At 40.5% G+C, this 21,211-nt stretch overlaps 1 protein-coding gene across 2 annotated transcripts in view; it reads right to left on the minus strand.

Moving 5' to 3' along the window:
• Positions 1-21,211, minus strand: part of odad2 (outer dynein arm docking complex subunit 2) — a 390,232-nt gene that overhangs the window by 88,166 nt on the left and 280,855 nt on the right. For both annotated transcript variants that reach the window (XM_072576026.1, XM_072576027.1), the window contains exon 17: positions 11,011-11,125. In XM_072576026.1, coding sequence (XP_072432127.1) covers positions 11,011-11,125 — 115 coding nt within the window. The remainder of the gene's footprint in view (positions 1-11,010; positions 11,126-21,211) is intronic.

Consider the following 21,211-nt stretch of genomic DNA (forward strand, 5'->3'; position numbering starts at 1 on the left):
AGGTTTAATTGGAAGCACACTAGCTTTCGGAGCGATGCTCCTTCATCAGGAGCTCTGAAAGTTAGTGTGCTGCCAATTAAACCTGTTGGACTATAACCTGGTGTTTTGTGATTTTTAACTTTGTACACCCCAGTCCAACACCGGTATCTCTGAATCATTTGATCTAAAGTAAGTGAGAAGAGGTAAAGGAGAAGTTGTTCAAAGTGAGGATAATCTCAACCAGATGGAGGAGAGTGGTGGTGGATTGAAACGGTTCAGGTTTTCTTGCCAGGAAGAAGCAGACACCCAAGACCATTCTGATGAACGATGGACATGTAAAGGGACTGCATGTCCCATGGTGATGAGGAGGTGGCTCGTGCCTGCGAACTGGAAATTTTGAAACTGACATAAGGAATCAAAGGACCATATGTGGGTATGGAGTGGACAAGGGGAGAAAAAATTGTATCAAGAAAGGAAGAAATAAGTTGCAAAGGGCAGAAATGGGCAAAAACCATGGATCTTCCCAGTCAGTCCTGCTTGTGAATTTTAGGAAAGGGGCAGAAGCAGGCTCGCTAAAACAGGAGTCATGGTTTTAGAGGTAGTACATTAGCATGGAAAAAGGATTGACTAATCAATATAAATAATCATTAAGTGTGAGTTTGATTTATTGTTGTCATGTGTACAGATATACAGTGAACAGTGTTGTTTTGTGTGCTATATAAGCAGATTGTACCATACTAACTGCATCAGGGTAGCAGAACAGAATACAAAATATGATGTTACAGCTGCAGAGAAGCTGCAGAGAGGGAGATCGACATTAACATGCGAGAAGCCTGTTCAAAAGTTTGCTAAGAGCGGGGAAGAAACTTCTTGAATCTGTTCATATGTGTATTCAAACTTTTACATCTTCTGCCCATGGAAGAAGGTGGGATAGAGTGAAGCCAGGATGGGAGGGATTTTTGATTATGTTGGTTGATTCCTGAAGCAGCAGGAAGTATAAATGAAGTCAACAGATGGATTGTTGTGTGATGGTTTGGGCTGTGTTCATGACTCTCTGTAGTTTCTTGTGGTCTTGGGAAGAGCAGTTGCCACACCATGCTATGATGCACCCAGACAGGATGCTTTCTGTGGTGCACCTATAAAAATAGGTAAGAGTCCCTGTGGACAGGACAAATGTCCTTAGCATTGAGGAAGTAGAGATGTTGTTGTACTTCCTTGAACACTGCATTCATATCGGTGAACCAGGACAGATCATCACTCCCAAAAACCTAATGCTCTTGATCCTCTCCACCTCAGGACCATTGATGCTGCCAGGGGCTTGCCCTCCACTCCACTTCCTGAAGTCAATGATCAGCTCTTCTGTTTTGTTGATGGAAGATTGCTATCTTTACACCATACTGTTAAACACTCAATCTCTTGCCTGTACTATGTCTTATCAATATTTGAGATCCAACTTAAAATGGTGGCGTCATCAGCAAACGTATAAATGAATTGGGGCAAAATTTGACCACACAGCTGTTAGTGTATAAGGAATATACACTTTGGCATAATGAATAGAGGAGCTGAATGTTATTTAAATGAATGAAGACTCCATAAAATAGAGGGATTTGGGAGTCCTCATGCACGAATCATAAGAAAGTAGAACCAAGTTTGATGGGTAATAGGGAAGACAAGCAGAATGTTGTCCTTTATTTCAGAGAGAAAGCAGAATCAATATAAGTAGGTCTTGCTATAGCTATTGTTATGGTTAGACTACCCCTTCCAGTGTCTTCTCCCTCCTGTTATTTCTTACCTCCAGCCATATGGACAAATCATACATGTAGCATAGCAGAAAATCTAATTTACAGTATTTGGTTGCATTTCTAGAAAGCCACAAGAAAAATGCTAAACGAAACCATATGCCAATTATATAAATAACTATTGCAAAAAGAAATATCAGATTTCACTAATATAGACAGATCAATGATAGGTTCTACATTTTCCAATTCTTGTCCACCACAAGTTATGCAAAGAACATGTATTGCAAATGTAAATATTTTTTCCAGTCATTTTCAAATAATGCCAAACTTGATCAACTTTAATTTGAGTCTCATCTTCTCTGCAGAAATATATTTTTAGATTGACATGAAGGATGTATCTGGATGAAGGTTTTTAAAAATTTGCATCACCATCTTGCCAATTGCAGTTCGTTACAACCGAAATATTAGCCCATATTTTTTGATGGCCAGACAGTCAAAGATATGAGTTGTGTGTTGGGATTCTGCAAAATCCTTGAATTAGCAAACAGATATATTTTAGAGTATAGAATTCAAGGAGAAAATTTCATGAGAAATTGAAGATTCCGATGGGTAATTCTCCTGACTCTGCAAACCTCCAAACGTATCCATCCACGTGAGAAAATTCAGAAGTTCCATTGTAGCCAAGTTACTCGCTACCAAGGAGATGCTAGGCTACTAAAACCTAGTCCAACTCTTGGCTAACTATTAAACTGAACCTCCAATTTGCCACACACACACCCATACCATTTACACCTTCCAGATTGATATCCTATCCCTGCCTCCGGACCCGACACCCTTAGGACCTGACACCTCTATTTCCCCTCATAATCCAACAGTCCTGCTGCCAGACCCAACATGTATCCCTTACTCCTCCTTGGAGCCAATACTCCTTTTCCTGCCAAATTTGAAAATCCCTTCCCCTGCTGCGAGACCTGGCACCACCCACCACCAAACAATTCCTTCCAGAATTGTAGAGCTCTTTCTTAACATAGAAAATAGCAGTGCAATGGTGATCTTACTTTGGTTGTTATTTCTCCATGGCCATTTTTCTATGTGTTTCTTCTTTGAGAACTATATTCTGAAATATATTCCTTTAATTTGATTTACTACTGTCACATGTACCTAGGTACAATGAAAGGTTTTGTTTTGCATGCAATACTGACATATCACGTCATACAAAGTGCATCAGGATATTATAACAGAGCAAGGAATACAATGTTAGGACTACAGAGAAGGTTCACCAAGGACAAGATCACATTGAATATGAAATTTGAGAGGTCCATTCAGAAATCTAATAACATCAAGGAACAAGCTGTTCTTGAATCTGTTGGCATGTGTATTTAAGATTTTATATCTTCTGTCCAATGGAAGAGGTTGAAAGAGATTATAACTATGGTGGGAGGGGTCTTTGATTGTGTTGGCTGCCTCCCAGAGGAGATGAGAAGTATAAATGAATACAATGTGATACCCAGATTGTGACCCTGAGCCCAATCAAGAATTTGCTTCCCTTGAGGTGGATGTATACATGTTGGAGCAGAGTACAGTTGAATGCCGTGGCGTTGCACCCTCTGAGATTCAGTATCATTATCTTCACAGCTGGTGCTCAAAGTGGAGATGGATCTGGTGGTGGAGCTGTGAATAGATCAGCTAATAATTATGTACACTTGCTTCTCTCAACAATATTTCAGCTATTAGTCTTGAATGTCCTTTTATCAACAGTAGACTGGAGAAATCCTCAGTGGATTGCTTTGAGACTCAGGTCCCTCCATTCATTTCACTTGGTCCTGGTCTCCCCTGGCAAGTTTGGTGGACCCCTTCTCTCAATTGGTGAGGATTTTTATGTCAGGTGCCCCTCCACCAGTCATGTTTTGCTCCTTTCAATTATGTAGTTTTCTCCAGCTGACAAACAGAAGGTTTGAACACCATACCAAGGAGTGCACAAATATTTTCTGAGCATGCATGCCTGTGACAGCTCCTGAGCCATCCAAAATAAGTCCTTCACAAACACATTGTCCTGCAATTGCAGCAATAACATCAAGTAGTTGTTCCTTTTACACATGAGCCTCTTATCTAACATCTCTCTGCCCGATGTACATTTGAATGTCACTTCACAGTGACGATACGTGCGACTATTCTTGCAGAGTACTCATTCATCCTTTTCCTGCAGTGACCCAGTTTCCCATGAGGTGCTGAAGACAGTGGTACGAAAGAAGGACCTGAAGCTTTGCATGCAATACATGACCCAGAGGGTAGTCAATGGTTTGCCAGAAACTAATGCTCCTCTGGCTCCTGGATCTTCAACTCCATGAAGTAACAGCAGGGAGTTGACATCTTATACATCTCTATTGCATGATTCCCATACTCTTCGCCTTTGTGTAGTTGGCTGACCACTGCTCGATCTGTGTGGCCAGCCATCTGCTCTTGAGTGTAAGTGTTGCTCACTTCTGGACCCATTACCAACAACTTCACCGCTGCTGAAAGATTCTACCCCATGTTAATAGGGTAAGGATAGGGTAGGATAAGGATGAAGTATCACAAAAGGTTAAGAAAACTTGGTCTTAACATAAAAGTTGGCTTAAATAACTTTGAAACACATTTAATTTAGCTTTTGCAACTAGTTTTATATTATATTTGTATGGTGGTAGCAGTGCTAATTTTCAGGAGATTCCATGCTGATATTCAATGCATTTTGCCACTCAAATTACTTATTTAAATAATTGGATGTGATGAAGTAAATGCAACTTTGATTTGTTGTAATTAAATTGACATCCCATAGATTCTCTAATTTAGTGCATCGCTTAAAATATTTTTCATTGGATTTCCTAGATTGTAGACTCATAGTTTCCCAAATTTGACTTTAAAACTGTTTTAAATAAATAACCTGAAATTTCCTTCAGAATTATGCAAGACCTCCATTCTTTCCTTCAGTACGCAGGATAAGTTGGTCAGGCCCTGTTGCTTTTCTACCTAAGCCAGCAACTCTTTTGAGATTACACAGTAAACTTCCCAAGGAGCCAACTTGTTCTGCAGTTCTATAAAGTTCACGAGGAAAAAAACTCTTGGCACCCAATCTAATTCTAATTTGCATAACCTATAACCATGAATAGAGGACTATGAGGGAACATTTTTTCTCATATAGCACAATACCTCAGAAGAAGAAGCACTTTTCATAACACTTGTTACAAATACATTGGAGAAGGTGATGCTGGAGATCAGAGCCAAGAGTGTGGTGCTGGAAAAGCACAACAGCAGCATCCAAGGAGCAGAGAGTGATGTTGCATTTATAGTTTGAAGAGATTTCTTCATTTGGAAAGAAATGAAACAGATGGGAAATCTACAAATATTCATATAAGATGCCCCTGCATTCACCAAATTATTGTTATCCATGGGGGACCTGTGGGGGTTCCTATAGATTGGAGAAACTCCCATGGATAGCACATAAACATGAACAGTACCATAACTGGAAACCCAATCTACTGTGAAGCACCACGTGATCCATTGGGACCTGTCAATTTGGAAACTAAAGTCATGTCAAATTCAGTTTGAGTAATCTCAAAGCAGTGCCCTCGATTTGACTGAGGGCATTTACAGATATATGAAAAAAGAATTGTCTAAATTGAGCTGGGAAAATAGACTGAAGGGAAGATCAGTAGATGGAAAATGGTAGACTATTAAGCAGATGTTTCATAAAACTCAGAAAAAAACATTATTCTGATCGTAAAGAACTTAATAAGCAAGATGAACTACCTTTGGTTAAAACAATGACTGCAGATGCTGAAAATCAAATACTGGATTAGTGGTGCTGGAAGAGCACAGCAGTTCAGGCAGCATCCAACGAGCAGCGAAATCAACGTTTCGGGCAAAAGCCCTTCATCAGGAAATCAAGCCAGTCAGTGACAGTATCCACACAAAAACTAAGGCGTACAAAATGGTGAAAATGTGTGGTAGCCCGAACGTTTGTGATTTAATTAGGAACTTGCAATGGTTGATTTAAAAAGCTACCATATATACTCATGTAAAAGTCAAATTTTTAAGACTATTTTTAAAGGTTCAATTTATAGGGTCGACTAATACATGGGCACTAGTTTTGAGGGGCTGAAGTTCATGCTGCAGTTTGAAGTACCATATTATTAGCAGAAATCGATTTGTTTGCACAACTAATCCTAGGTAAAGAAGAAAAACCCAATGAATTACAGTAAAAGTAATTAGCGAATAAGAAGAGCAAGAGAAACAAGAATTATTTACTGGTAGTAAATGTTATTTATACATTCCAGTATGAAAATTTAACATGTCAAAGATTCATTGAAATCATTTAACATTTGTTAAATTCTGAATGTGTAAGCATCTTGAACTTTCCCGCCAAATTCTTCTGTTTCTCTCCCATTTAATCTCATATGTTATGAACCTCAGCAACATTAACAAATTTGTCAAAGAATTAAACATATATGGAGCTAATATAGCTCACTTTTATTCAGATATAATGGCACAATTAAAATTATTAACTTTTTAACAAGTGAATAAAGTGTGATAAGTACTGATAGACATAGTACTGGTCTGAATGAATGAATGAATCTAAGCATGTTGTAGTAAACCAAGTGGGCTAAGTAGAATTATGAATGAATGGACAGAGAAGCAATATATGAAACAAAGAGCAATGAGTAGAGTTACTGGTATGAATGAATGACTGCGATTTTGTTTAAGTGGATTAATAGGAAAATGGGAACTGGGTTAGTAAATTTGCAGATGACCAAGATCGGTAGAGTTGTGGTGAGTGATGAAGAGTGCTGTAGATTACAGAGAGACATAGAGAAGCTGCAGAGCTGGGCTGAGAGGTGGAAAATGGAGTTTAATGTGAAGAAGTGTGAGGTGGTTCACTTTGGAAGGAGTAACAGGAATGCACAGTACTGGGCTAATGGTAAGATTCTTGGTAGTGTGGATGAGCGGAGAGATCTCAGTGTCCAGGTACATAGATCCTTGAAAGTTGCCACCCAAGTTGATAGGGTTGTTAAGAAGGCATACGGTGTGTTAGCTTTTATAGGTAGAGGGATTGAGTTTCTGAACCATGAGATCATGTTGCAGCTGTAAAAAACTCTGGTGCGGCCACATTTGGAGCATGTGTACAGTTCTGGTCACCGCATTATAGGAAGTTTGTGGAAGCTTTGGAAAGGGTTCAGAGGAGATTTACTAGGATATTGCCTGGTAATGGAGGGAAGGTCTAATGAGGAAAGGCCGAAGGACTTGAGGCTGTTTTTGTTACAGCGAAGAAAGTTGAGAGGTGATTTAATTGAGACATATAAGATAATCTGAGGGTTAGATAGGGTGGACAGTGAGAGCCTTGTTACTCAGATGGCAATGGCTAGCATGAGGGGGCATAGCTTTAAATTGAGGGGAGATAGATATAGGTCAGATATCAGAGGTAGTTTCTTTACACAGAGAGTAGTAGGGGCGTGGAATGCACTGCTTGCAACAGTAGTAGACTCGCCAGTTTTAAGGGCATTTAAATGGTCATTGGATAGGCATATGGGCGAGAGTGGAATAGTGTAGGTTAGATGGGCTTCAGATTGGTTCCATAGGTCGGCACAACATTGAGGGCTAAAGAGCCTGTATTGTGCTGTAATGTTCTATGTTCTATGCAGTTTCCTTTGTAAGCGGTTTATAATGTTATATAGTAGGTTTGACTTTTACATGAGATATATGGAAAATACAAGAATTTTTGGCCAAAAATAAGGGGTTGACTTTTACATGAGTATATCGGGTAATAGAGTGAGAAAATTGATTTATGACAGTAAATTGGCAAGAAATATAAAAACAGCAAAAAGTCCCTATGGGTAAATAAAAAATAGTGCAGCTCATGTATACATGGGACCCTTGGAAGGTGTAACTGGGAAATTAATAATGTAAAACAGGGAAACAGCAGATAAAACAGCATTTTGTATTAGCTTTCATGGTTGAGGTTTCATAAACATCCTAAAGACAACAGACAAGCACGGTGCTAATGGGAAGTTAGATCTTGTAACAGTTTCTAACATGAGGATGAAGTATTCACAAACTAACAGGACAAAAGGCATGCAAGTCACTAGAAGGTGATGGCCAACACCCAAATTTAAAAGAAGTGGCAGGGGAGGTAGTGAAAGCATTTGTTGAAATAATCCAGAGCTTATTGTGTTCTGGATCGTAAAACTATTTAAATGACATCCCTGTTCAAGAAGGAGGGAGATGTTCAACAGATTTCCCAAAGTTTTTTGAGAACATAACAAGTAGAGGTTACAAAAAGGAACCAGTCAATATAATGTATTTGGATTTTCATAAGGCATTTGATAAGATGCCACATAAATGGTTATTGTACATGATAAGAGCTTACAGTAATGGGGTAATGCATTAGCATGGAGTAAGAATTGGCCAACACATAGAAAACAGAAAGTCAGAATGAACAGTCTTTTTCAGGTTGGACAGATATAACTAGTGGAATGTCACAAGGATCAATTCCAGGGTCTCAATTCTTTACTGTATATATAATTAACTTGGAGAAAGGGGTAGAGTATAATATATTTAAATTTGCCAGTAATATGAAATTAAGTGGGAGGGTATATTAGTACGAGGACATAAAGAACCTGTAGAAGTGGCCAAATACTAGGCAGTTGAAGTTTAACATAGGTAAGTGTAAGGAAAAAAAAATCAAAAAGCAGGCTACTATTTAAATGGAGACAGATTCCAAAAAGACTCCAAAAAGACTCCAAAAAGTGCAGTGGAGAGGAACCTGGGTATTCACGTGCATGAGATACAAGAAACAATGAAGAAGGTAAATGGAATTTTGGCGGTTATTGCTACAAGATTGGAGTTTAATAACAGGGATGGTTTTGTTGCAACTGTACAGGGTATTGGTATGACTGCACCTGAGTAAAGTGTACGCTTTTAGCCTCCATTTTTAAGAAAGAATATGCTGGTAATGGAGGCAGTTCAAAAGTGACCCAAGTAGGCTGATTCTGGGGATAAAGGATCTGACCTCTCAAGAACAGATAAACAGATTTGGCCTTTAATCATTAGATTGATTTGCCAGGTAACATGTTGTGAAGATATTTCCACAAGTGTGGCAACCTAAAACTAGGGGACATCATTAAATAATAAAGGGACATTTATTTAAAAATGAGATGCAAAGGAATTTCTTCTTTCAAGGGGCAGTGAAATTCTAGAATTCACTGCTTCTGAAAGTTGTATATGCTAGATCATTGAAAATATTTAAGAGTAGTTGAATAGATTTTTGAAATACTGAACAACCTTGGTTATCTGAACATCAATTATCTGAATTTCAGATTATCCGAACTAGGTCTCAAGGTCCTAATATGGCTTCCTTTGTTTACAATCAGATCAGTTATCTGAGCATTCAGTTATCTGAACAAAATATCAGCAAGTGTATATGTTTAATGACATCTGTCTTTGAACATCAGAACATGAAACCAACAGCTATGTCAACATGGAGAAAGTGAGGACTACAGATGCTGGAGAGTCAGTCAAAAAGTGTAGCACTAGAAAAGCACAGCAGATCAGGCAGCATCCAAGGAACAGGAGAGTCAATGCTTCAGGCATAAGCCCTTCATCATTCCTGATGAAGGGTTTATGCCTGAAATGTTGACTCTTCTGCTCCTTGGATGCTGCCTGACCTGCTGTGTTTTTCTAGTGCCACACTTTTCAGCCATGTCAACATCTCAATCCTTATCCTTTTCACCTTTAAGAACTAAGACTTATTGGCCAAAATTTGTTTTTCTCCAATGTGTTTCCAGTCAGGAGAAACTCATTTTGTTTCTCCTTTATTTTGTGTGCGTCTGAATGTTTCTGTTTTTTAAGTTGTTTACAAAGGTAAACAAGAGGAACTTAGAAAGATATCGTCATCTTACAAACTGCATGCATTAACTTGTATTATAAGGAATAAGTTTTGTCTTATAGTTATGTAATAATTTGTGTTTATTTAAGAAAACTGGCTAATACAGTTTGTCATGACTCACTGGAGTAACACACTGAAAATAAAGACCTCCTATTCCTGGAGACATCACAACATTTTTTTGATTTTAAAATAAGAAAATAATAAACCAATTTATAATTATATTTAAAGTCTTGATTATAAATTGCTAATAATTCTAAATTAAATCTCTAATCCCCATAAAAACACACCACCAGAATGACAAACAGATGGAGTAAAACAGGTCATGGATGACGGAAAGCTGGATGGCAGTTTAGTGGTTTCTATTCATGGGTTGCTGAGATGATCCTTGTCATTTTTGTGCTGGTCAGTCCATTGTTCTTCAGTTGTCTTTCTCTGGATGTTTCCACAGGTTTAGAAGAGATACAAGATAGCTGGTTCACTGATAAAAGGTCCCTGAATTTGCAATTAAAAGTCACAGTGCACAACTGGTGAAGGAAAGATTAACTGATTTTCTTCAGGTTTGAAATGGGGTTTAACTGCAAAGAACAGAAAGAGCTCCAGTGATACTGGAGATCAAAACACCTTCCAATCTACATCCAGACCCAACCTGCATAGTTACCTGAGGACAAATCACATGGTCATGGGCAGATACCTTTTGACATTAATAATTGGCCATTGCTCCATAGTCAAGAGTATGGTACTGGAAAAGCACAGCAGGTCAGGTATCAGCCGAGGATCAGGAGAATCGATGTTTCGAGCATAAACCCTTCATCAGGAATCCATAGACCAATCAACTTCTTGTTGCCACTCAACTATGCCTATACACAAAACCCTTCTGCTCCAATTTATGTGCAACCACATTAATTACTTTTTGTTCAAACAGTTGTTTACACAAAGCTTAGTGACAGGTTACTTTTTTTTAAAACATGCAATTTTCCTTTAAAAACATGGCCATATTGGGAACTGGGCAAAACAATTCAATTTCTGTTGTGACTCAGAGTGGTGGGACTAGAGAGAAACAGTGCACTTCTCTATCCTTGGTCATGACGAATGTTATTTCACATCAATATACCTGATCTATCCCTGTCATAAACTGGAATTTGAAACACATTGCTGGGAATTTACAACTTTGACAGTCTACATGTATAATGTGATCATTTCACTATTGCTATTTTATGTCACAGCTTAAGTGCAATGTTCATCCTACTACTTAATTTAGAAATCTTAGTAATTTTCAATGATCTAATTTGTTTAATTTTATAGTGGTATTAACTTTTCTTGTGACGTTTATGGAAAAATTTGCCTTGAAACATTTATAATCAGCAATAAACTCACCTTGGCATTTTCAATACAAGGACAGAGTGCCCAAGCTGCACTTGCTTGAATATCTGGATTTGGCTTTTTGAGTAAAGACCACAACAATCGAACACCATCTAGAGATTCAATTATCCTGTTGGAACAATAAAAAGTTTATTTTTACATAGTTTTCATTTTATTTGATTTATCGTCATCACATGTACCTAAGTAAATGAAAAGTTTAGTTTTGTGTGTAATACAGGCAAAGTACAGTACATAACATACAAGGATATACAGATCATACGGTAATTGTACAGAACGAGGCATGCAAAGTTATGGCTGCACATGAGGTATACAAAAGCAAGATCAACATTAGATTTGAAATTTGAGAGGTTAATTCAGCTGTCTAATAATAAGCTATTCTTGAACCTGTTAGTATTTGTGTTTAAGCTTTTTATCTTCTGCCTGATGGAAGAGATTGGAAGGGGTTATAACCAGGATGGGAGGAGTCTTCGATAATGTTGGCTGCCTTTCCATGGCAAAGAGAAGTGTGGATAGAGTCAACGAATGAGAGGTTGGCCTGCGTGATGGTCTGGGCTGTGTTCACAACTTTCTGTCGCTTCTTATGGACCTGGGCAGAGCAGTTGCCGTAGCAAGCCATGTTACATTCAGACAGAATGCTTTCTATGGCGCTTTATAATCAGATGGGTTCTATAATGGATTGACAGTTTTCAGTCAGATTCTTCTGGAATGAAAATTAAAATTCATTCCTTGTCATCAATTGTTATGAGAATACGAGAAATCCATTTGACAGGCACTGTTATATAAAATGTGAACACATTTGGACTGCTTTTGATCTTTGTTTTTGCTTTTTAAACTGGTGGCATTTGTGTGCTAATTAATGTATATGACAGTATTTACATTTCTTTTAGGTCCTGATTTCTGCAAAAATCTCAAATTCTATAGAACCAAGAGCATGCAACATGATGAAACCACTGACATATTCTCACATGGGTTGCTTCCTCAGAGGTGATCTAAATTGAATATGTGAAGCTTGGGGAGAGGCAATGGCTTAGTAGTATTATCACGAGACTATGAATCCAAAAACTCAGCTAATGTTCTTGGGACTTGGGTTCAAATCCCACTTTAAATTCAATTCACTTTAATTTAAATTCAATTAATGGAAAAAAAATTGGAATTAAGATGATGACCATGAAACCATTGTCCTTTGTCAATTGTCAGAAAAATCCATCTGGTCCACTCATACCCTTCAAGGAAGGAAATCTGCCATTATCACCTGGTCTAGCCTACATGTGACTTCAGACCCACAGCAATGTGGTTGACTCTCAATTGCCCCCTCTGAAATGGCCAAGCAAGCCATTCAGTTGTATCAATTGCTACAAAATCCCAAAGCAATGGAACTGGACAGACCACCTAGAATTGACTTAGACATCTGAATATACAACAGCAGAAGCAGCCCTGTTGACCCTGCAAAGTCCTCTTTACTAACATTTGTGGGGGGGAGGGGGCTAGTGCCAAAATTGAGAGAGCTGTGTCATGGACCAGTCATGCAACAGCCTGATATAGTCATACCCATCAAATCATACATGACAGACAATATCCCAGACACCACCATCACCATCCCTGGACATGTCCTACCCCACTGACAATACAGATCCAGCAGAGCTGATGCCACAGTGGTATCCAGTTAGGAGGGAGCTGCCCTAGGAGTTCTCAACATTAACTACTGACCCCATGAAGACTCATGGCTTCACATTGGCAAGGAAACCTTGTGCTGATTACCATGCACTGTCCTCCCTCGGCTGATGAATCAGTATGCCTCCATGTTGAACAACACTTGAAGAAAGCACTGAGGATGGCAAGGGCACAAAATGTAATCTGGGTGAGGGATTTCAATGTCTACCACCAAGAATGGCTCAGCAGCAGGACTGCTCGAGCTGTTGGGAGTCTAAATGACATTGCTGCCAGATTGGGTCTGCAGCAGGTGGTGAGGGACCCAACAATAGGGGAAAACATGCTTAACCTAACCCGTACCAATCTGCAGGCCTGCAGATGCATCTGTCCATTACAGTATCAGTAAGAGTTACCACATCACAGATCTTGTGGAGACGGAGTCCTGCCTTCACGTTGAGAATAACCTCTATCATGTTGTGTCGCACTATCACCATGCTAAATGGGGCAGACTTCAAAGAGATTGAGCAACTAATGACAGGGCATCCATGAGGTGGTGTGGGCCATCAGCAGCAGCAAAATTGTAGTCCAGCACAATCTGCAACCTCGTGGCCTGGCATATCCCCCAGTCAACCATTACCATCAAGCCAGGGGATCAACCTTGGTTCAATAGAGAGTGCAAGAAGGGACATCAAGAGCAGCACCAGGCGTACCTGACAATGAGATATCAACCTGGTGCATTTACCATATAGGACTACTGTAGTGACTGTGATGATGTTAGCCAGGTGCACCTCAGAATGAGTTCCCTTATTGGGGCTATCTGGTCCAATCAGGGAGCCCTGGTTGACAGATATAACTTGTAAAGTCAGAGGTTCTGTTCACTCTGAGAGCTGGCTCTGAGGATGCTGGATCAGTGTCAAGGACTGTCCACATACAAGTAAAGGGTGACATGGCAATGGGATACCTGCCATTGTGGAGTTATTTCAACTACTTGCACCCCAAGCAGCACAAGCAGCAAATAATAGACAGAGCTAAGTGATCCCACAACGAATGGATTAGACCTAAGTTCTGCAGTCCTGTCACATCTAGTTGTGAGTGGTGGTGGACAATTAAACAATCCACTGGTTGAGGAGACTCTACAAGTAACACCATCCTCAATGATGGAAGATGCCAACACATACGTGCAAAAGATAAGATTGAAGCATTCACAGCGATCTTCAGTCAGAAGTGTTGAGTGTATGATCCATCTTGGTCTACTGTAGAGGTCCCCAACATTACAGATACCAGCCTTCAACCAATTTGATTCTCTCCAAGTAATATCAAGAAACGGTTGGAAGTGCTGGATTCTACAAAGGCTATGGGCTCTGACAACATTCCAGCAATAATATTGATGACCTGTGCTCCACAACTCTCTGCTCCCTTAGCCAAGCCATTTCAGTATAGTTACAACACTGGCATCGACAACAATGTGGAAAATTGTCCAGGTATGTCCTATACATAAAAAGCAGGACAAACCCAATCTGGCCAATTACTGCTCGATCATCAATAAAGTGATGGAAGGTGTCATTGACAGTGCTGTTAAGCAGCATCTGCATCAGCAATAATCTGCTCAGTGACAACCAGTTTGTGTTTCATCAGGGCCACGCAACTTCTTACTATATTATGGCCTTTGTCCAAACATGGGTCTGGGAATCATAAGACAAGTAGACAGCGAGGTGAAAACTGAGACTGTAAGGATCATGAATGATAGCATTAATAAGAGTAGGCAGAGAGCAGATGAATGCAAAAGAACTGGTGGCCTGAAGTGCATCTACTTTAATGCAAGGAGTATAATGGGTAAGGCAGATGAACTTAGGGTTTGGATTGGTTCCTGGGAGCATGACGTTATTGCAATCACAGAGACTTGTTTGAAGGAAGGACATGATTAGCAACTAAATGTTCTAGAATATAGACACTTCAGACAGGAGAGGAAGGTAAGTAAAGGGTGGGGGGAGGGGGTGATATCATGGCTGGGCTAAAGGAGGATACTATGGAGGGCTTGAGGAGTGAGGCATTATGGGTGGAGCTGAGAAATAAGAAGGGTGCAGTTACATTGTTGGGGCTGTATTACAGGCCTCCCAACAGTAAGCATGAGATAGAAGAACAAATAGGTAAACAGATTATGGAAAGATGTAGAGACAATAGGGTAGTGGTGATGGGAGATTTTAATTTTCCCAACATTAACTGGGGTACACTTAGTGTCAGAGGTCTGGATGGGGTAGAATTTGTAAGAAGCGTCCAGGAGAGTTTTCTAGAGCAGTATATAAATAGTCCAATGAGGGAAGGGGCCATATTGGACCTGGTGTTGGGAAATGTGCCAGGTCAGGTGGTGGAAGTTGCGGTGGGGGATTTCTTTGGGAACAGTGATCACAATTCTGTACGTTTTAGAATATTCGTAGACAAAGATGAGAATGGTCCCAACCGAAGAGTACTAAACTGGGCCTAGGCCAATTATATTAAAATTAGGCAGGAGCTGGGAAATGTGTATTGGACACAGCTATTTGAAGGGAAGCCCATATATGATATGTGGGAGGCTTTTCAAAGATTGTACAGGATAAGCATGTCTCGTTGAAAGCAAAGGATAGGAAAGGCAACATTCGTGAACCATGGATGACAGGAGAAAGCGTACGACTAGCCAAGAGGAAAAGGGAAGCGTACATAAGGTCCAGGCAGCTAAGAACAGAATGGGCCCTGGAGGAATATCTGAAGAGTAGGACCCGTCTTAAAGGAGGAATTAAACGGGCTAAAAGGGATCATGGAATAGCTTTAGCGAGAATTAAGAAGAATCCCAAAGCCTTTTATTCTTATATAAGTAACTAGAGAAAGGATTGGTCCACTAAAGGATAATGAAAGAAGGTTGTGTGTCGAACCTGAGAGAATGGGTGAGATTCTGAATGATTACTTTGCATCAGTGTTCACTGAGGAGAGGGACATGAATTTTGAGATTAGAGATAGAAGTTTGATTAGTCTGGATCATGTTGACATAAGTGGGGAAGCTGTGTTGGGTAGGCTAGAGTTATTAAGGTGGACAAATCCCCAGGACCGGATGGGATCTATCCCAGGTTGCTGAGGGAGGCGAAAGAGGAAATAGCTGGGGCCCTGACAGATATATTTGTGGCATCCTTAAACACAGGTGAGGAGCGAGAGGTCTGGATGGTTGCTCATGTTGTTCCCCTGTACAAGAAGGGTAGTAGGGATATTCTGGGTAACTACAGACCAGTGATCCTGATGCTGGTAGTGGGAATTTGCTGGAGAAGGTACTGAGGGAGAGGATCTATTTATATTTAGAAAAGAATTGGTTTATCATTGATAGGCAACATGGTTTTGTGTGGGGGCGATCGTGCCTTACAGCTTAATAGAGTTCTTTGAGGAAGTGACCAAGTTGATAGGTGAAGGAAGGGCTGTTGATGTCAAAGGACTTTAGTAAGGCGTTTGATAAGGTTCCCCACGGTAAAGTAATAGAGAAAGTGAAATCACATGGTGTTCAGGGTGTTCCAGCTAGGTGGATAAAGGAACTGGCTGAGCAACAAGAGTCAGAGAGTAGTAGTTGAAGGGAATTTCTCAAAATGGAGAAAGGTGACCAGCGGTATTCCACAGGGGTCAGTGCTGGGGCCACTGTTGGTTGTGATATACATAAATGATCTGGAAGAGAGCACTGTTGGTATGATCAGCAAGTTTGCAAATGACACGAAGATTGGTGGAGTAACAGAAAGCACAAGGGACTGTCAAAGAATTCAGGAGGATATAGATGGACTGGAGAGTTGGGTGGAGAAGTGCAGATGGAGTTCAATCCAGGCAAATGTGAGGTGATGCATTTTGGGAAGTCTAATTCTAGAGTGAATTATACAGCGAACAAAAGAACCTTGAGAAAAGTTGATGAGCAGAGAGATCTGGGAGCGCAGGTCCATTGAACGGTGAAGGTTGCCGCACAGGTGGATAGTGTGGTCAAGAAGGCATATAGTATCCTTGCCTTCATCGGACGGGGTATTGAGAATAAGAGCTGGCAGGTCATGTTAATTTTGTACGTGACGTTGGTTCGGCTGCATTTAGGATACTGTGTACAGTTCTGGTCGCCACATTACCAAAAGGGTGTGGATGCTTTGGAGAGGGTGAACATAAGGTTTATGAGGATGCTTCCTGGTATGGAAGGTGCTAGCTATGAAGAGAGGTTGAGTAGGTTAGGTTTGTTTTAATTAGAAAAAAGGAGAGTGAGAGGGGACCTGATTGAGGTCTACAAAATCATGAAGGGTATAGACAGGGTAGATAGAGATAAGCTTTTACCCAGAGCGAAGGATTCAATAATGAGAGGCCACGCTTTCAAGGTGAGAAGTGAAAAGTTTAAGGGGGATACACACAGCAAGTACTTTACACAGAGGGTGGTGGGTGTCTGGAATGTGATGCCAGCAGAGGTAGTAGAGGCAGGCATGGTAAATTCATTTAAGATGTATGTGCATAGATCAGGAGTAGGTGGGGAGCAGAGGGATACGGATGCTTAGGAATTGGGTGACAGGTTTAGACAGTAGATTTGGATTGGCTCAGGCTTAGATGGGCGAAGGGCCTGTTCCTGGGCTGTAAATTTTCTTTGTTCTTCTTTGTTCTTTGTATGGACAAAAGAGCTGAATTCCAGAGGTCAGATGGTATCAGGGCCACATTTGACTGGGTGTGACATCAATGAACTCGAGCAAAACTGGAGTCAATGGGAATCAGGGGGAAAATGCTTTGCTGGTTAAAGTCATGGTTGTGTGACTGGAGATCAGTCATCTCAGTTCCAGAACATCTTTGCATGCATTTCTCGGCGTTGTGGCTTTGACCCAAGCATCTTCAGTAGATTCATCAATGACCTTCTCTCCATCATAAATAAGACCAGAAGCGCACATTGATCAGCCCATGCCTAAAATCACCAAAATCTGGAAAATATCTAGACCTGCACTGACAACTCCAGAAACATCCCCAACCTCAATAATGGGAGAGCCAAACACATCAGTGCAAAAGGTAAGGTTTAACATAGAATCATAGAACTTTACAGTACAGAAAAGGCCTTTTGGCCCATCCAGTCTGTACTGCTAAAGGTATACTAAATGTACACTAGTCCCACTTTGCATTCACGACTGGATGTGGCAGGACTGCAGATCATAGGTCTGATTTGTTGGTTGTGCAATCTCTTGACTATCAATTGAGGCTTATGTTGTTTTGTAGTTCTGCTTTGCAAGTAGTTCTGCTTTGTAACTACACCAGGTTGATACCTCAGTTTTAGGTATGTCTAGTGCTGCTCCTGACATGTCCTCCTGCACTTTTCATTGAACCAGCTTGACCTCCTGGCTTGATAATAATGGTAAAGTGGAGGGATAAGCTGGGCCATGAGGTTGCAGGTTGTAGTGAAGTATAGTTCTGCTGCTACTGATGGTCAAAGCAAATCATAATATTCTGTCTTGAGTTTCTAGATCTGTTTGAAGTCAACCCCATTTAGAATGGTGATAGTGTCACACAACACATTAGGGGAGGTGGCAGCGGTGGGTATTCTCAACGTCAAGACAGGACTTCTTCTCCACAAGAACTGTGCAATGGTCACACTTACTGATTGTTATGTACAGATGCAACTGCAGCAAGGACGTTGATGGGACAAGGTAAAATATGTTTTCCATCTTGTTGGTTCCATCATCACCTAACACAGACCCAGTCAACTTGCTACATTCCTTAAAATTCGACCAGCTGAGTCAATGGTGCTGCTGATGAGCAACTTTTTATGATGGTCATTGAAATGCCCCATATAGTACATTCTGTACTCTTTCTACAGAATGGCAAGTGCTTCCTCCAAGTGCAGTTCAACATGGAGGATTCATTTGCTGAGTGCAGAGTGAGGAGTGAGTAGCAATTAGTAGGAGGTTTCCCTGGACATGTTTGATCTGACCTGTATGGGAAGGAGTGAGGCAGTGGGAGATATACATAAGCAGCACAGAACACGTTCAATCAATTGTTACCTGTTAAAGCAGTTTTTAACCTATCAGTGTAACATCACAGGAAAACAGATTCTTTTTGCCTCTTTTGTGGTTCAATCAAGAGATGCTGTTACAACTGAAGGCTACAGTTTGAAAATTAATGTTAGAAATATTTAACATCCAAATTAATTAATGAAATAAAATAGAGATGGATGGGCAGGCAATGTATTGCAGCTGTAGTATGTGAGAACTGGTGGATGTTGCTGCGATCCACGGTGACCACATCTGCAGCAAGTGTTGGCAGCTTGAGGAACCTTGGCTCAGCATCCGAGGATGCTGCCTGAACTGCTGTGCTCTTTCAGCACCACTAATCCAGAATCTGGTTTCCAGCATCTGCAGTCATTGTTTTTACCACAGTGTTTAAGGAGACAGTCACACTCTTAAGTTAACTCAAAATTGTTTTGTAGTCAGTGACAGGAGGCTGTGACTGTGAGTAAGCCAGGTACTGGAATACAGAATTTAGTTTTGGAGGTACCTTAGCCTGTGTGTCTGTTAAATAGGAAGATGGTTGTGCTCCTGGTGTGGACTAATACTGCAGAGAGGATTAGTGAACCTACCATGGTACAGAAAGCCATTCAAGTTGGAGGAGTAAAGACAAACGTAATAGAAATAAAGGATATAGTTAGGAAAATAGACACTGTTCTCTGCAGCAAAGACACACAACCCTGTATGCTTTATTTCCTACCTAGTGCCAAGGTTCAAAATATTTAGAGTCAAAGAGTCCTATAGCAGGGAGACAGGCCCTTTGGCCCAAACTGGTCCATGCTGACCAAAGTGTCTATCCACTCTAACCCATTTCCCTGCACTTAGCCTATATCCTTCTAAATGTTTCATATCCATATATTTGTCCAAATGCCTTTAATGTTGATAATGTACCCACCTCAACCATTCCCCTGGCAGCTCGTTCCACGTTTATACTGTGACGATGCGCTCATTTAAAAAGATTGTTCTGTCCTTGGTTTTTTTTGAGAGGGGCCATAAAGGCAGAAGTACTGAAATCTCTGAACTGGCTACTTCAAGAATAGATAACAGATGCTGCCTAATTCAACAATCAGAAAACGCTTTCAGGTTTTTTTAAAACACTTGCACAATAAAAGGGGAGTGGCCAGTTCTCTCAGTTCAGGGCTTTTTTTCTAGTTTTGGGTTAGTTTTAGCTCGGGACCTAGAGAAAGCTACTGCAGTGAAAAGAAATTCCATGTTTCAGCAACCGATCTCTGGCTGATCCTCCCTCTGACTAACATTTCTTACATAAAAACCTGTGTTTGAATTTACCTTTCTGCCAAGGGGTGTGTTTATGGGATGTCGCAGGAAATCGGAGCAGCTCTTTATTATTTTGCATTTTCATTTCGATTGAGTTTTCAAATAGTTATGTTATTCTAAATTTGGTTTTCTTTTGTTTGCATGGAAATAAATTGTTTTGTTTAAAACCGAATGGTTTGACAAGCTGTGTCGCTTTTGGAATATTCACTTTAAGGCTGCTTAAAACAACTAAAACATTTAGGTTCTGAGCTACCTTCTTAAAATGTTTTGAGAAGGTCTGACCTGATTCATAACAGACTGGGGACTCTTTGTGGGATTTGTTGTATAGTTCAGATTTGGGATTAGGGTTGTTGGACTCAGAGGCAGCGAGTGGTAGGTCCTAGTGTCTTTTGTTCCGTATGTTGAAATTGGTTGGTTTAAACAGTGCTTAGTGTAGTAATGGCTCTTTCAGTCATTAAGAGCTCTCTGGTGGTAGAAGAAGTGCCTTTGGGGGCTTTACAAAAGGTGCTCAAGGCAAAGCTGCTGGAGCTCGCAGTCAAGCTGGAGTTGGAGTTACCTTCGTCTATAAGAAAAGAAAGGATAATTACAGCAATAGCTATAACTTTGCTGGAAATGCCATCAGAAACTCTGGAGATGGCTAAAATTCAATTGAAAGTGAAGCAGCTTGAGTTAGAGACAAAAGAAAAAGACAGGAAAAAGAAATCAAACTTCGTATTATGATTAAAAGCAGAGGAAAGAGAAAAAGAATGAAAGGTCCAAGCAGATCAAAAAGGAAAGGACATCCTCGCTTTAAAAAGAAAAGAAGAGAGAAGAGAAAAGGAGAGAGAGGAAAGGGTGAAAGAAAGGGAGTTTGAATTTTATAAATTGGCACTTAGACAGGAAAGTTGGCTTAAAAGGATGGAGATGAAGGCTGGAGGTAAGCTTAGTGAGGAAGATTATATTCCCTACAGTGAGGAAAAAAACCCTTCAGCCCAACAAGTCCACACCGACCCTCTGAAGAGTAACCCACCCAGAACCATTCCTCTCTGACTATTGCACCTAATACTATGGGCAATTTAGTATGGCCAATTCACCTGACCTGCATATCTTTGGACTGCAGGAGGAAACCCACGTAGACACGGGGAGAACGTGCAAACTCCACACAGTCACCCGAGGCTGGAATTGAACCTGGGATCCTGGTGCTGTGAGCCGCCGTGCTGCCCACAGTGAGTGAAGCTGAGCAAACCCATTGTAGCCAAAGGCCTTGATCTGTT

The sequence above is a fragment of the Chiloscyllium punctatum genome, chromosome 8 (genome assembly GCF_047496795.1).
Source record: "Chiloscyllium punctatum isolate Juve2018m chromosome 8, sChiPun1.3, whole genome shotgun sequence".
Lineage (NCBI taxonomy): Eukaryota > Metazoa > Chordata > Chondrichthyes > Orectolobiformes > Hemiscylliidae > Chiloscyllium > Chiloscyllium punctatum.